The 15,644-nt window shown below is 48.5% G+C and overlaps 1 protein-coding gene across 4 annotated transcripts in view; it reads right to left on the bottom strand.

Annotated features, from left to right (window-relative positions):
- The window catches only part of TMEM63C (transmembrane protein 63C), a 78,214-nt gene extending 64,569 nt beyond the window's left edge, over positions 1–13,645 (bottom strand). Inside the window, exon 1 of one of the 4 annotated variants that reach the window (XM_055361068.2) lies at positions 13,132–13,645. In XM_055361068.2, coding sequence (XP_055217043.2) covers positions 13,132–13,136 — 5 coding nt within the window. In that variant the 5' untranslated portion in view covers positions 13,137–13,645. The remainder of the gene's footprint in view (positions 1–13,131) is intronic. The other 3 variants (XM_055361066.2, XM_055361067.2, XM_019009851.4) reach the window with 3 other exon arrangements.
- Positions 13,646–15,644: the final 1,999 nt, after the last annotated feature.

Genomic DNA, 15,644 nt, shown 5'->3' with positions numbered 1-15,644 from the left:
TGAAAATAACATGCTTAGGGGGAAAAAAATCAAACCATTCAAAATAATACACAATGAAAATGAAATCCACGCTAGGCATGGTGGCTCACACCTGTAATCCTAGCACTTTGGGAGGCCGAGGTGGGAGGTTCACTTGAGCCCACAAGTTAGAGACCAGCCTCGGCAACATGGCGAAAACCCGGTTCCACAAAAAGTACAAAAAAAAAAAAATTAGCTGGATATGGTGGTGTCCGCCTGTAGTCCCAGCTACTCGGGAAGCTGAGGTGGGAGAATTACTTAAACCCAGCAGGTCGAGGCTTCAGTGAGTCATGATAGTGCCACTGCACTCCAGCGTGTGTGACAGAGCAAGACCCTGTCTCCAAAAAAAGGAAGAAAGAAAGAAAGACAGAAAGAAAGACAGAAAGAAAGAAAGAAAGAAAGAAAGAAAGAAAGAAAGAAAGAAAGAAAGAAAGAAAGAAAGAAAAAAGAAAGAAAGAAAGAAAAAGAAATATGGCATGGATGTCTCTGCCATCTCAGATCTATGCCCCACTCTCCAACATAAGTATCGTTTCCTAAATTTTCCTCGAGAATTTTTTTCAGAAATATGAACATACACACACACACACACACACACACACACATATATATATCTATGCCTGCATCTTTATTTTAAACCCAACCAGGAACATATTCCCAGTACTTACATTTGCTTTGCTAATTAACATACATCACACATCTCTGCATACCAGCACAGACAGATCCCTCCATTCTTTTCATAGCTCATAGTGTTCCACTGAACCGATGCACTACACTTTCTGTGAATCTGTCCTTGTTGATTGATATTTAGGTTATTTCTACATTTTTTGCTGCACAAGCAAAGCTGTAATGAACATCTTTGTTTTTTCTTGTTTGTTTTGAGACAGCATCATACTCTGTAATGAATATCTTTGTTTTTTCTTGTTTATTTGTTTTGAGACAGCGTCATACTCTGTTGCCCAGGCTGGAGTGTAGTGGTACGATCCCAGCTCACAGTAGCCTCAACTTCCTGGGCTCAAGCGATCTTTCCACCTCCATCTCTCAAGTAGCTGGAACCACAGGTGCCCACTACCATGCCCGGCTAATTTTTTTTTTTTTTTTTTTTTTTGAGACGGAGTTTCGCTCTTGTTGCTCAGGCTGGAGTGCAGTGGCGCAATCTCGGCTTACTGCAACTTCTGCCTCCCGGGTTCAAGGGATTCTCCTGCCTCAGCCTCCCGAGTAGCTGGGATTACAGGCATGTGTCACCACACCCGGCTAATTTTGTATTTTTAACAGAGACGGGGTTTCTCCATGTTGGTCAGGCTGCTCTCAAACTCCCAACCTCAGGTGATCCGCCCGCCTCGACCTCCCAAAGTTCTGGGATTACAGGCGTGAGCCACCTCACCAGGCCTAAATTTTTTTTTAATTTTTGTAGAGAAAAATTACAAAGTCTCACTTTGTTGCCTAGGCTGGTCTCAAACTCCTGGGCTCAGGTGATGCGCCTGCCTTAGCCTCCCAAAGTGCTGGGATTACAACCATGAGCCACCGTGCCCAGCCTACATCTTTGACTTTATATCTTTGTGCACATATATGAGGCCAGCTAGAGGATATCCCTGGGTCAAAACTTATGTGAACCTAACATTCTGATAGATATTGCCAAATTGTCCTCCAGTGAGGGTGAACCAGTTTGCTCTGCCCCAGCAACTCATACCCTCACAAGTGTGCATTATCAGATTGTTGGATTTTTACAGTGAGTTTAAAAATGGCATCTTGTTTCAATTTGTAATTCTGTTGTCAAAAAAGACAGACGTATTTTCATGTTTATTGACTGAATGGCCTTTGCACTTATTTTTCTGTGACTTGTCTGTGTCCATCCTTTCTAATTTCTTATTGATTTTTAAAGAAGTTTTTCTAAATTAAGGCAACTTACTTCTTGTCATGTGTATTGCAAATTGTCATTCATCTCTTTTTGAGTTTATTTGTGGCATCCTTTGGACTTGCTTAAAAAGCCTTTCCCATTTGAGAATCATGAAAGTATTTGCCCATATTTTCAACTTGTATTCTTAAAGGTTTCTTCCTCCTTTTCTTCTTCTCCTTCCTCCTGTTGTTGTTGTTCTTCTTCTTCCTCTTCCTCCTCTTCTTCTCCTTCCTCCTCCTCCTCCTCTTCTTCTTCTTCCTCTTCTTCTTTTTCTTCTTCCTCTTCTTCCTCCTCCTCCTCCTCCTTCGTCTTTGTCTTATTCTTTCTTGAAGCAGGGTCTCACTCTGTTGCCCAGGCTGGAGTACTTATGTGACACAATCATAGCTCACTGCAGCCTTGAACTCCTGGGCTCAAGTGACTCTCCCGCCTCAGCCTCCCGAGTAGCTGCAACTACAGGCACACACCACCACCCCTGGCTTTCTTCTTTCTTTTTAAAATATCTTTGCCCCCTGTAGAATTTATTTTGATGTAGGGATTGTGGTAGAGCCCAACTTTATTATTTTTTTCAAAGGGCTACACAGTTGTCCTAAAGTCATGTTTGAATAATCCATTTCCTGCTCTCCTACCCAACAATCCTCCCTCTAAATTCAAAATTCCAATTTGACTATGTAGGAGGATGGATACAAAGAGCATAAACTCAGAGTCAAGTGCTTGGTTCAAATTTCCACTCTACTGGACCTAGGATAAGTTGCCTACCCTTTCTGTGCCTCAGGTTCCTCATCTAAAAATGGAGGTAACAATAACGCCATCTGCATGGAGTTATTGTGAGGATTAAATGAGTTATTACAGGTAAAGGGTGTAGAAAGATGCAACTAATCTATGCTACCCACAAGAGGCTGAACCTTAGATGTAAAGGCTCACATAGGTGGAAAGTGAAAGGATGGAAAAAGTCATTCCATGCAAATGGTAACCAAAAGAGAGCAAGGATGGCTGTATTTATATCAGTCAAAAGCTGCCACAAAAGACAAAGGAGGCTATTACATAATGATAAAGAGTCAATTCACCAGGAAGATATAACAACTATAAATACATATGCACCTAACAGCAGAGCACCCAAATATATGAAGAAATATTGACAAAACTGAAGGGAGAAATAGACAACACCGCAATAATAATTGGAGATTTCAGTACTCCTTTCAATAATGGATAGAACAACCAGACAGAAGATCACTAAGAAAATGGAGAACTAGGCCAGGCACGGTGGCTCATGCCTGTAATCCCAGCACTTTGGGAGGCCGAGGCAGGCAGATCACCTGAGGTCGGGAGTTCGAGACCAGCCTGACCAACATGGAGAAACCCCATCTCTACTAAAAATGCAAAATTAGCCAGGCTTGGTGGCGCATGCCTGTGATCCCAGCTACTTGGGAGGCTGAGGCAGGAGAAATGCTTGAACCTAGGAGGTGGAGGTTGTGGTGAGCCGAGATGGCACCATTGCACTCCAGCCTGGGCAATAAGAGCGAAACTCTGTCTCAAAAAAGAAAAGAAAAGAAAAAGAAAAAAGAAAAAAGAAAAGAAAAGAAAATGGAGAACTTGAGCAACACTATAGACCAATTGGACCTAATAGACATATGCAAAAACTCCTCCAAACAGCAGCAGAATATACATTATCTCAAGCACATACGGAACATTCACCAGGATAGCTCACACCTTAGGCTACAGGTAAAGAATAGGACAGTGGCCACACAGAGGAACTACTATATGGTGGTGTTTACTATTATTATTATTGCATATTAGGTGTGCTTTGTTTATCAGTCTGTGAAGCCATTCCATCATTTGACAAATATCTACTACTATGTGTCAGGCCCTATCCCAAGTGCCAGGGAATCAAGAATGAAGTAGTCTTAAGAGCTGCTCCTGCCACCTCTGGTTAGACTTAGTACTGGTTATTTTAGCCCTTTTACTGATATTTTCAATTTCTTCCGTTATATTTAAATGGTTAAAGTCTGTTTATATACAAACAGCTATATATTTTTGCTTCTAATAGTTATTACCAATCATGTTGGTATATTCTTTTATTATTTCTAATTTTTTTTCAGTTGACAATCTTGTTCTTTTTTCTCCAGGTTGGCAATCTTACCGTCTACAATTTTGATAAATTTAGCACTTTTATAACTTACATTTTCAAAATTTGTGTTGGTTTGTACCTCTAGAGTGGTATTAAAGAATTACAGTCATGATCATTCTTTCCTTGTATGTATGTGTTTATGTCTGAATACACACACAAGCACACACAGGCATACACAAAATCATGTTAAGCAATATCCATCTATTCTTATGAAGTAAGAGTTAAAATCAGAGACATGTTGAATTTTATCAAATGCATTTTAGACATTTTTAGCACTTACGAAGTTCCTTGTATGATTTTTTATTTCTTTTGAGCTATTAGTTTGTTCAATTACATTAATAGTTTTTCTACTATGGAATTTATATTTCTGGAATACAGCCCCACTTGCTTGTGGTATGTTCATTTTTGTAACATAATGCTGTGAGTCCATTTATTGCTATTTATGAATTTTGCACCACTATTCATAAGATTTTTTCGTTATTTTTCTCTTTTTGTGCTATCTTTGTCAAGGTTTGGTATCCATGTTGTTCGTGCTTCATAGAATAATTTAGAATCTCTCTTTCTCTGTGATTTGGTGTAGTTGGTGCAGTTTAAATAACATTGGCATTATCTGTGCCTTGGAGGTTTGATAGAAACTAGAAGTGATCTGAACCTTAGTTTTTTTGGAGGAGAATTTTATGAAAACTCAGTTTCTTCAGTGATTATTGGTCTGTTGGGATTTTCTACCTCTCCTGATGTCAAACTGATGATTTACTTTTTCCCAAAAAATCATCAGTTTCAGCTAGTTTTCAACTGGATTTACATATGGCCAAACACAGTACCAATAATAATAATAATAATAATAATTCTTTCTACTTTCTCTGTATCAGTGACTATTTCCCCATTTTAATGTTCAATTTTGTATATTTGCCTCTAATCCTCTCCTAACCCCTATTAGATTATCTCATCTCTAAAAAATCATAAAATGACACATGATTTTCCCCCCAGGAGCCTATTTACTATGTACACAACTCAGAAATAGAAGAGCTGAAATCAGAGAAGGGGATGAGAGGGCCGCAGAGGGACAGCTTGATACAAAGTCAATCAACAAACATTTCAGACGTGCAAAGAGCCGGCACAGGTATTCCCTGGCTTTAAGCACCCACGGCTGCTTTTCCCAACTCCCCCACCCCAGTGAAACCTGCCAGTTCCCCGAGTCCTTCACACCCAGCTGTCACCTCCTCTTGGACCCTTTCCTGACTCCCCAGGGAGATGTCAGCACCTTTCCATAGACATCTCAGATTACTTTTCTTCAACTTTGAAAAATCATTTAAACCAACTGAATTAACAAATGTAAACATTCCGTCATTTTTGCTTCAGCTGTTCTTTGTTAAATGAAGTGTTACTGACAAGTTAGAAGTCCCTCCTTTTCCCCTTTCAGTCTCAGCTCCTACTCTCTCCAAGGCACTACACACATGATCTTGGTAGGCATTGCAACAGAAATTAGTAAATCCATAAATCATAGCTAGTACAGTTTTGTGATTTTTGTGAAAATTAAATTTTCAGCCAGGCACAGTAGCTCACACCTGTAATCCCAGCACGTTTGGAGGCCCACATGGGTGGATCACTTGAGCCCAGGAATTTGTGACCAGGTTGGGAAACATAGCAAAACCCCATCTCTTCAAAAAATACAAAAAAAAAAAAAAAATTAGCTGGGTGTGGTGGTGTGCATCTATAGTCCCAGCTACTCAGGAGGCTGAGGTGGAACGATCGCTTGAGCCTGAAAAGTGGAGGCAGCAATGAGTCAAGATCGCACCACTCCACTCTAGCCTGGGCAACAGAGCAAGACCCTGTCTCAAAAAAAAAAAAGAAAAAGAAAAAGAAAATTAAAGTTTCACTAATGGTATTATTTTGCAATTTCCTTTTTTTGCAACATTGTTTTTGAAATTTATTCATGTTAATACAGGATGTATCCATATGTGTATGTACATATATATCAGCTTTGCTAAGGTATAATTTATAAAAAGTAAAACTCCCCAGTTACACATAGTTTAACTGCTGCACAGTATCATAGTTTTATTCATTATTCTATTATTACAGATATTGAGGTTGAGGTCTCTCTTTTTTTTTTCTGTTTGGTTGCCCAGGCTATAGTGCAGTGGCACAATCATAGCTCACTGAAACCTCAAACTCCTGGGCTCAAGCAATTCTCCCACCTCAGCCTCCCAAGTAGCTGGGTCTACAGGTACACACCACCCCACTTGGCTATTTTTTTTTCTTAGTAGATACAGGGTCTTGCTATGTTGCCCAGGCTGGTCTTAAACTCCTGGGCTCAAGCAATCCTCCCACCTGGGCCTCCAAAGTGCTGGGATTACAGGCGTGAGCCACAGAGTCCAGCCAAGACCTCTTTTTTGCATTTCAAGCATTGCTGCCCTAGATACCCTTGGAGCTGTTTCCTTATGCACATGTGTGAGTTTCTCTAGGTAATGTATACCTAGATGTGAAATCGTTGGTCATAAAGCATATACACATTCGGCTTTACTAGCATTCTTGCCAGAATGTCTCATGGAGCTTTGTATTGCTATTTTCACAGAATGTTATTATTTTTCTCAAGCTATTGTCATTAAGCCACTTCCTTGTTTACCCACACCGTTCCCCATGAACTATTGGAGGACCTGTGTGTGACTGGCACTCAATGAACACTTGAAAAGTGAAAGGATGAAGTCCTTTCTAGCAGAAGAGATAGATTCAAAGTGTTAAGGGCATTCAAGGCTGTTAAGATCTCATCTGGCTGAGATCCAGGGAGGGCTTCATCAAGGAGGTAGCATTTGAATTGGGCTTTGACGGACAGGAAGATGAACAGATGAGGATAGGGATAAGGACCAGGACTGGGATGGGGAGAGGCAGTGGCTCAGACAGTCCAGGACATGTTTGATTTGCCAGAGCAATGGTTCTTAGCCGAGCTGGGGTGAGATGGGGCAGAAAAGCCAGGCATGTGTATTTTGCAAAAACTTCAAGGGCATCTGACACATCCCCCCGCCCCACACACAAATAACCCCTGAGTGGGAACAGAGCATGTGGGAAGGGAGCCTCACTGGAGAAGATGGGTTGGGCTTACTCCAAGATGAGCCTTCAATGGCAGTCTCTGGGTCAGAGCTGGGTTCAAAGGTAACTCCCAGGGGAAGCAGGCAGAGTCACGGGGACACCAGGCCCTGGGATAGGGCTGGGTCGGAAAGCCTGCTCTTCCCACTCACTTCCCTTCCTCTGTCTCTGGGAACAGATCAGGGCTGCGATGGTCTGGGTTCCCTCCCCAGCCACACAGGAGGGTGCTGGGACTGGGGCTCCTTCTGCTCCTCCACTTGGCAGCTCTGTGACCCAGGCCAGGGGCTTCCTGTCCCTTCCTCCCTGGCTGCTCCATGCAGCACAAGCTGCATGTATGTGCCTGGGCCAGGGCCCCAAGAAGCCCCTCCATGGAGTGTGGAGCCTGGGCCTGGCCTTGCCGAGTCCCCTTCCTTTGCCTCGGCTCAGCCCCTCGGAACCTGGGTGGGGGCGGGGTGGGAATCCTAGCCTTCTACCTTCCCTGCTCCCATGACTCGAGATGTCCTTCAGCAGAATCTGGTTCTGGGCGCCCTGCCCAGAGTGGAGGGGAAGGGGAGAAATGCACAACCTTCTCTTCCAAGTCTTTTCGTCTCAAGCAGCTTCAGCAAAACCACCAGCCCCAGCAGTAAGAGGTGAGCTCAGGATGTGTCAGCTGTGCTTGGGAGGACGGCACACAGATGGCTCCCCTGGACACAGACTGGCCACGGCCCCAGTTTGGGTTCTGCTGCTTTGGTGTGTGATTGTGGTTGCAGCTGTCACAACCTCTCAAGCCACAGCTTTCTTATCTATTGAGCGGGTGACTCAGACCTGCTTTCTCTCCCAAGGCGTGGAGAGGATTAAAGAGTAATGACAGAGAATGTGAGGCTGCTGAGTGGCTCCAGGGCCTCAAGCCAGGCTTATCGTTCAGGCTGTTGTTCTTCTGCTGCCTGAGAAGGTCTCCCCAAGCCAGGCCTAGTTGACACGCCTGGGCACATGAGGCGCCAGCCAAGGAAGGATCCCTGGTCCAGCAACAGCTTGTTCATTGTATGAAAGGACACTCCCTGCCCACACCACACAGACACACACACACACACACACACACAGACACACAGACACACACACACACACACACACACACACACACACACACACACCCCTTTGGTTCTGAGAAGATTCCCCCTCTGCCAGGTCCTCAGGGATGTGAGAAGCCTTTTTGATTTTTTATTTTGTTTTGTTTTTTGAGACAAGGTCTTGCTCTGTCGTCTGGGCTGGAGTGCAGTGGTGCAATCACAGCTCACTGCAGACTAAACCTCCTGGCCTCAAGTGATCCTCCCACCTCAGCCTCCTGAGTAGCTGGGACTACAGGCTTGGCTAATTTTTTCACTTTTTTGTAGAGACAAGGTCTTTGTATGTTGCCCAGGCTGGTCTTGAACTCATGGGCTCAAGCAATCCTCCCTCCTAGGCCCCCCAAAGTGCTGGGATTATAGGCATGAGCCACCATGCATGGCCTGAAGCATTTTTGAAGGTGACAGTTCAGTTCTAACAGTGCCTGGAGCAGTCGACATTGTTGGTCAGCCATTCTTGAACATTGTTTGGTGTCATCAAAAAAGCATGGTCTGGCTGGGCACGTTGGCTCACTCCTGTAATCCCAGCACTTTGGGAGGCTGAGATGAGTGGATCACCTGAGGTCAGGAGTTTGAGACTAGCCTGGCCAACATGGTGAAATCCTGTCTCTACCAAAAACACAAAGAAATTAGCCGATGTATTGGCGCACGCCTGTAATCCCAGCTACTCGGGAGGCTGAGGCAGGAGAATCGCTTGAACCTGGGAGGCAGAGGTTGCAGTGAGCCGAGATAGTGCCACTGCACTCCAGAGTGGGCAACAGAACGAGATTCTGTTTCAAAACAACAACAACAACAACAACAACAAAATATGGTCGCCATCCCAGGGGTCCCTGGACAGCTGGCCACTCAGCAAGCAGAGGGACGAGCAAATGGAAAGAAGGGGACTCCTGGTCACCAGGCCCCAAGCTGGGCACCTTTCCGCTTCCTCCCATTCATCCTTCCAGTGGCTCTGTGTGGAGGGGATTGCTTCACCATGTTGCAAATGGAAGACTCACGGAAGTGAAGTGAGCAGGTAATGAAATAGGTGGGAACGCAGCTCCCAAGTACTCCCCCAGGCAGCGTGTCCATGTATGACAGGTCCTCTGTGCTTCCATGTCCCCAATCAAAGCAGGATTGATTTCCCCACAGGGCCCTGGGTGCATGCTCCATTGCCCTCTGTAGTGTTTCTACCCTATGGCCAAATCACTGCCACTCAGACACCCTAAGGCAATGAGTCCTCAACACCCAAAACCCAACGGACAGCTGTATCCCAGCGGACTGGCCACAGCTCCATCTTGCCCACCTATTTCTCCAAAGACCTTAGGGTCACTTGCTCTTCTGCTGGGACTCCATGGCCTGAGGCCAGCATGCACCTTGCTGGGCACAACTCTGAGAAGACTCAGCCAGAGTGAGGAGAAGGCTTCTGCCTCCAGGACCTTCCTTGGCCAGGCCACTCAGTAATGGGGAGGGGACAGTTTGGTTTCCTGTTGGAAGCTGGTCTTTCTGCCTCTGATCCTCTAAGGACACCAGAGGCCCTGGCTTGGCAGGAATGAAGGTCTACAGGCACAGGGCTGGGCATGACTCACTCACCTCCAGCCCAGCTTTTCCCATCTCATCATGAGGGTGCTCGTGTCAAACGGCAGAGTGAAAGGCTGGGAAAAGCAGAAGGTGGGAGCCCAGGACACTTGGGTCCTAGTCCTAGCTTTCTAAGCAGGTCTATGCTTCGGTTTCCCTTTGGGGAGCATTACTAATGACTAGAAGGAGGCAGGAGGTGACAATGAGGCGGCCCTTCCCCGCCCACTCTGCCTCTGCATGTCTCAGCACCAGCCCCAGGGGTGTTGGCAAGGAATGTGGCAGCTTGAGTACATATCCTGCCCTAGAAACACAGAACATGGAGTCCTGGCCACACGTTGTTCTTCTTAAGAGCCACCCTCAGTTGGGCCTAAGCAATGCAGACAGATCTAGAGCAAGGACACACCATACTTCGTGAGCTGCCCACGTTCTCATCTCAGCTCCTCCTGTAACCCTACCTTGCAGGAGTTGCACCAGCCAACTCATGCGCAAGAATGTGGAGTTCCATTGACACCACCCATGCTGATGTGTAAGCTGTGAAAACCACTGCTCTCCCACGAGAGGAAAGAAGAGTGAGCACTGGGGCCCCACCTCAGGCAAAACAGGGCACTAAAAGCTGCTGATCTCACTGGAAGCTGAGCACTTCCTCTGAGCACTTTCATTACAGCCTTTCCCAGTGTGAGCCTGCCCATGGCCTGAGCACCACGTGGGTTCCTGCAAACTGGACGCTCTGTGCAAACAGCTCCCAGCACTTTACACCCATTATCTTTATGGTTCTTCCACCCGCCGCTTCCCAGGAAGAATCAGAGCAGAGGTCGTGGAATTCGAGAGTTGAGGCAGTGGGGAGGGTACAGGCCTGTAGGAAGCTCCACGGTGCCACTAGACACCCGCATTTTTGGGGGTGAACATCCTGTTAAATATGTTAAATATAATGGGCAGCTGGGGATGGAGGGGATGAAACTCCTCAAGGGCCCAAGCACAACTTGAAGCAGGCTGGGGAGGGCTGACCTGCCTTCCCAGCCTAGAAGGATGCCCTAGGCTGGCCACAGAGGGAGAGAGCATCCTCTGAAGAAGAAATGACCATGTTTCCCCCATCGAGGCAGGAAACAGATGGCTTCCACCTAGACCAGAGACTCCAGGAATAATACTTCCCATTTGTAATAAACACTTGACAAGTTTCCAAAGCCCTCCCACCCATCTGGAGAAGGTGTTTTCATGCCTAGCTATCAGGTAGAGAAGCTGAGGGCAGAGTGCCCGCCAATAGAGGCACTCGGTCCAGCTCTCTGCTCTTTAAGTCTGGTTCTCACCAGGGGGCCTCTCTGAGGCCTGACCCTTTCTCTGCTAGCTGGGAGGGACACATACCATGTGGTTTCCCTCCAGTATGGTGGGCCCTCTCCTCTCTGGTGCTATATTGTCACCCCCCAAGCAGCAGGTTCTCATCTGGTTTACTGGGAACCCCATCCCTTCCCACAGGTCACCCCAGCAGCTCCTGGTGGTCATCATGCAACCCAAGGCTCCTGTGAAGCCAGCAGGGGCCAGCTTCAGGGGTTCTGTGCTCAGAGGGTGTCTGAAAAGGAGCAATTCATGAGCCAGGCACATGGCAACTCCTTTCACTTGGAGTAAACCGGTGCTGGCCCAAACCCCCGATCTGGAGATGCTGTCAGGGAGATAACTGAAGTCCCTCTACCTGTGGATCCCCACTCCCTGGCTATGCTCACAGCTGCTGGCACTCGGGCAGGAGGGATGCCTGTTTTTGGCTCCGATAGGCCCACAGAAATTGTGTATCCCTGTGGGGGCATGATGGGAAGGTAACCAAGAGGATTCACTTCCCCTCTTCAAGCTGCTTCCTTCCCAAGAAACTAGAAAACATATCTTAAAGGAGGAGAAAATGCTGGTGCTGTTCCCTGTCACCGACCTCCTCCACACCCATCAGGAGGCCCTCGCAGCCTCAGCTTCTCAGTGCTGGGACTGTGGGGTGCGAAGAGAAGACAGGAAGAGGCCCCTCCAGTCTGCCCTTTGGTGGTTGGGGAGTCAGAAGACCTGCATGTAGGTAAGATACCTGGAGAAATCACTTCACCCTCTGTGCCTCAGTTTCCTCATCTGGCTCTGGCTCTAAAATGTCGCTCTCTCCTTGCCTCAGTTTCCCTCCAGGGAAGGTCATCTGTCCCAGGGAGAAGAACAAGGTGAATTCACTTCTAAGGGGAAAGTTCACTTCTAAGGGCAATAGATGGAATGTAGCCCATTTCTCCCAGGGACAGGGGCCGGAGAGAGAACAAGGATGAGGTGATAACAGAGGGTGGTGCTAAGAGATGGACCCTTTCTTGAGGGAAACCACATCTTCCTGGAGCGTTGCAGCCTGTTGAAGGAGAAAGTTCATCTCCTCATTCCCATCAGCACGGGCCTTCCTCTCCTCAAAGCCAACTCTCATTCTTTCCTTGAACCCACAAGAACAGCACACGCTCACACCCCCTCTGCTCACTTAAGTGTTTTTCATGAGCAATTTTCTCCTGTCCCCAGACAATCTAATTGCTGCTTACACCGATGATACCCTGGAGCCCCATGCAGAAGTTGCAACTCCCTGCATTCTCAGGGATGAGGAAATGGGGTGCTGGGGTGGGGGGAGGTCCTGGGGTCTAGAGAGGAAGAAGGGCCCCTGCCCCTCCAAAGGGCATTCGGTGAAGGCAGTGCCTGGGAGGCCAGCTCTGTAGGGCCTGCTCAGTGACCTTGGTCAAGCCACAGCACCCCTGGACCTCAGTTTCCCCAGGGCCTTCATCCAAACACAACGTTTCTCTCTCAAGGCCAGGGCGAGTAGGGAGGCAAGAGCCTTTCTTTGGAAGCACATGGGGAAAGGGTGGCATTGTTCCCCTGGGGGCCCAGGAGCCCAGCCCGCCAGGCAGCAGCGCAGCAGTGACGTTGTCATAACCCATAACGGCGGAGCAGACTGCCGCCTCCCGTCCCAGCCCAGAGAGTGGGCGGCAGAGCCCCGGGGAATCCCTGGGTTGGGGAGAGGGTAGCCCCGAGCGGTAACTCCCACCTGGCTGCCAGGCAGGAGGCCGGGGACCCCCCAAGCAAACCTCCTACCCACCTCCGTTCCCCCAACCCAGTGAAGACCAGTCTACTAAAGCCACGCCCTCCCGGGTGGGCGGCTCAGGCCACCCTTTCCTGGGTACAAGCTAGAGACAGCCAGCGTGGCAAGGGACTGTGGCGCAGTCTCCCCTACCCCCATCCCTCCCAATGCAAGGTCTCAGAAAGCACAGAAACAAGCAATCCTTCCCCGCCCCCTCCCGTGCGGGACCTGGATCCGGCGCCCCTTCTTCCCGGCCCGACCAGCCCCGGTCACCGCACCCGCGTCTCGTGCTCACCACATTTGCGTCCTCAGCACCGCGGCCCCAGCCCCAGCCCCAGGCTCGGCGCTCAGGCCGCCAGGCTGCAGTGACAGGCTCCACGCTCCCCACCTGGGAGGAGACTGCCAGCGGGTCCTCCTCCTCGCCGGCTGGGCGAAGCCAGCCCCACCTGGCAAGGGACTGTCAGCAAATTCCTCTGTGCATCACTGCGAGAGAGGCATCCCGGCTCCTCCCAAGCAGGGGCCAACCTCGGCCCCGCCCCAAAGCTGCTCTGACCTGCCGGGGAACCCAGGCTGGCAGATCCTACTCGAAGACCCAGGCTCCGCCTCAGAGACCCTGTCGCTACCAGGAACCATCTGCAAATTACTATCTCAAACGCACAAGGCTGCCGGTCCCTGGTTCCAGCTTGCTCCAGCTCCCCTGATGCATTGGGCCTTGGCAACTCCTTTGCCACCTCCCCTCGCCCTCCCTGAGGCATGTCGCCTTTCCCAGTCTCCTTAGTCCCATCAGCCAGAAGCAAGAAAAGCCACTCCACTCCCACAAAGATAGCCCTCTGCCCCGCCCAAGGACCAGGTCCTGGCACCAGCCTAGTGGCTGGTACCCAGCTGCTACCCAGACTCCTTCTCCAGCAAAGGAGTGATCTACAATTGGCCACAGCCCCACCAGGGAGGCCCAAGGGAGTGAGCTGGGTCATTTCCGGTTTGCGGTGGGCCACACTCCTGCAGGTCTCAGAGTTTCATCAAAGTCCTACCCACTCTGCTATAGACACTGGTTTTGACCCTGAGGACAGGTGCCAGTGTTTGCAACCCCCAAAGATCAGTGTGCAAAACAAGGGGCAGTAGTAAACAGCCTCTCCCTCCCAGGCAGGGGCCTAGGCACATTTATGTCATCGACATTATCTGGCACTTGCAGTACAATAGCTAATGGGAAAGGAGCCACTGCCCAGTGCTCTCTGAAAGTGACTCCCTTTCACCAGTTAGGGCTGTTAGCAATATAATAAGAAGGCCATAGAGGAAGCCCTGTGAACACAAGGTCATGAGGTGCCAGAGGAGGGGGTCAAAGGCTGGTTATGCTTTCATGGGTTGATTTCTCCATAACCAGCAGCACAGCACCTCCTTCCACACAGCCGTGTCAGGCTGGCGCACTCTAGTCATCTCCCTCTTCCCCTGAGCCCCTGGTTCTCATGACCCAACCACCCCACGAAGACCCAAGGGTGAGCCACATAGACAGACTCTGTCGAAGTCTATCCATTATCCACTCACTCGTCCAGGCTGGAGTGCAGTGGCGTGATCTCGGCTCACTGCAAGCTCCGCCTCCCGGGTTCACGCCATTCTCCTGCCTTAGCCTCCCGAGTAGCTGGGCCTGCAAGCTCCCGCCACCACGCCCGGCTAATTTTTTTTTTTTTTTTGTATTTTTTAGTAGAGACGGGGTTTCACCGCGTTAGCCAGAATTGTCTCCATCTCCTGATCTCGTGATTCGCCCGCCTCAGCCTCCCAAAGTGCTGGGATTACAGGCGTGAGCCACCGCGCCGGCCCACTCATTATCTTTTTCATTCACGGGACGGGAAGGCTTTTGAACACGTATTCTGCAGTGGCAACAGGGCATCAGGGTCTAGGTTCCAGCCCTTGCTTAGCGGCTATCATGCTGTGCAACCTTGGGTAGCTCACTTGATCTCTCTTTGTTTTTCCCTCTCATCTGTAATTCTGAGAGGGCTGGGCTAGTTGGGGTCTCACACCCCTCTGCTCTGACACCTTTATTCTCTTCTAGGATAAAGGCTGGCGGGTACAAAGACAAACCAGATCAATACAAGAATAGTGCTGGGAATGCTAGCTGCCTGCATTTCAGTCCCAGCTGGGCCACCTAAATGTGGGACTTAACCTCTCTGTGCTTTTTTTTTTTTTTTTGGCATATGGAAAATGGGGGAAAACAATAATCATAAGCTTAAAGGGTGATTGTGAGGATTAAATGAAATACCATATACAAAATAAATGCTCTGCAAATATTCATTGTTGTTGCTGTAGTTATGCTATTCACAGTCTGGTGGGACAGCATAAATTCTCAACAAAAGCAGTTCGTCTTTTCCTTCTCTGCTTCATCATCACAGAAGCTGTTGTAAGCCCATATCCAACCCACTCCACCTCCTAGAGGAGAAACCTGATAAGCATCAAGGTCATGCCGTAAAGAGAGGCCAGGTGTGGTGGCTCACACCTGTAATCCTAACAGTTTGGGAGGCTGAGGCGGGCAGATTACTTGAGGTTGGGAGTTCGAGACCAGCCTGGCCAATGTGATGAAACCCAGTCTCAACTAAAAATACAAAAATTAGTCGGGCGTGGTGGCAGGCACCTGCAATCCCAGCTACTTGGGAAGCTGAGGCAGGAGAATCACTTGAACCCAGGAGACGGAGGTTGCAGCGAGCTGAGATCATACCACTGCACTCCAGCTGGGTGACAGAGTGAGACTCCGTCTTGAAAAAAAAAGAAAGATACAGTAAAGGGGGACGGAAGCCAGGTGTGGTGGCTCACACCTGTAAT

The sequence above is a fragment of the Gorilla gorilla genome, chromosome 15 (genome assembly GCF_029281585.2).
Source record: "Gorilla gorilla gorilla isolate KB3781 chromosome 15, NHGRI_mGorGor1-v2.1_pri, whole genome shotgun sequence".
NCBI classification, from domain to species: Eukaryota; Metazoa; Chordata; class Mammalia; order Primates; family Hominidae; genus Gorilla; species Gorilla gorilla.
This window is presented reverse-complemented; position numbering and strand designations above follow the sequence as displayed.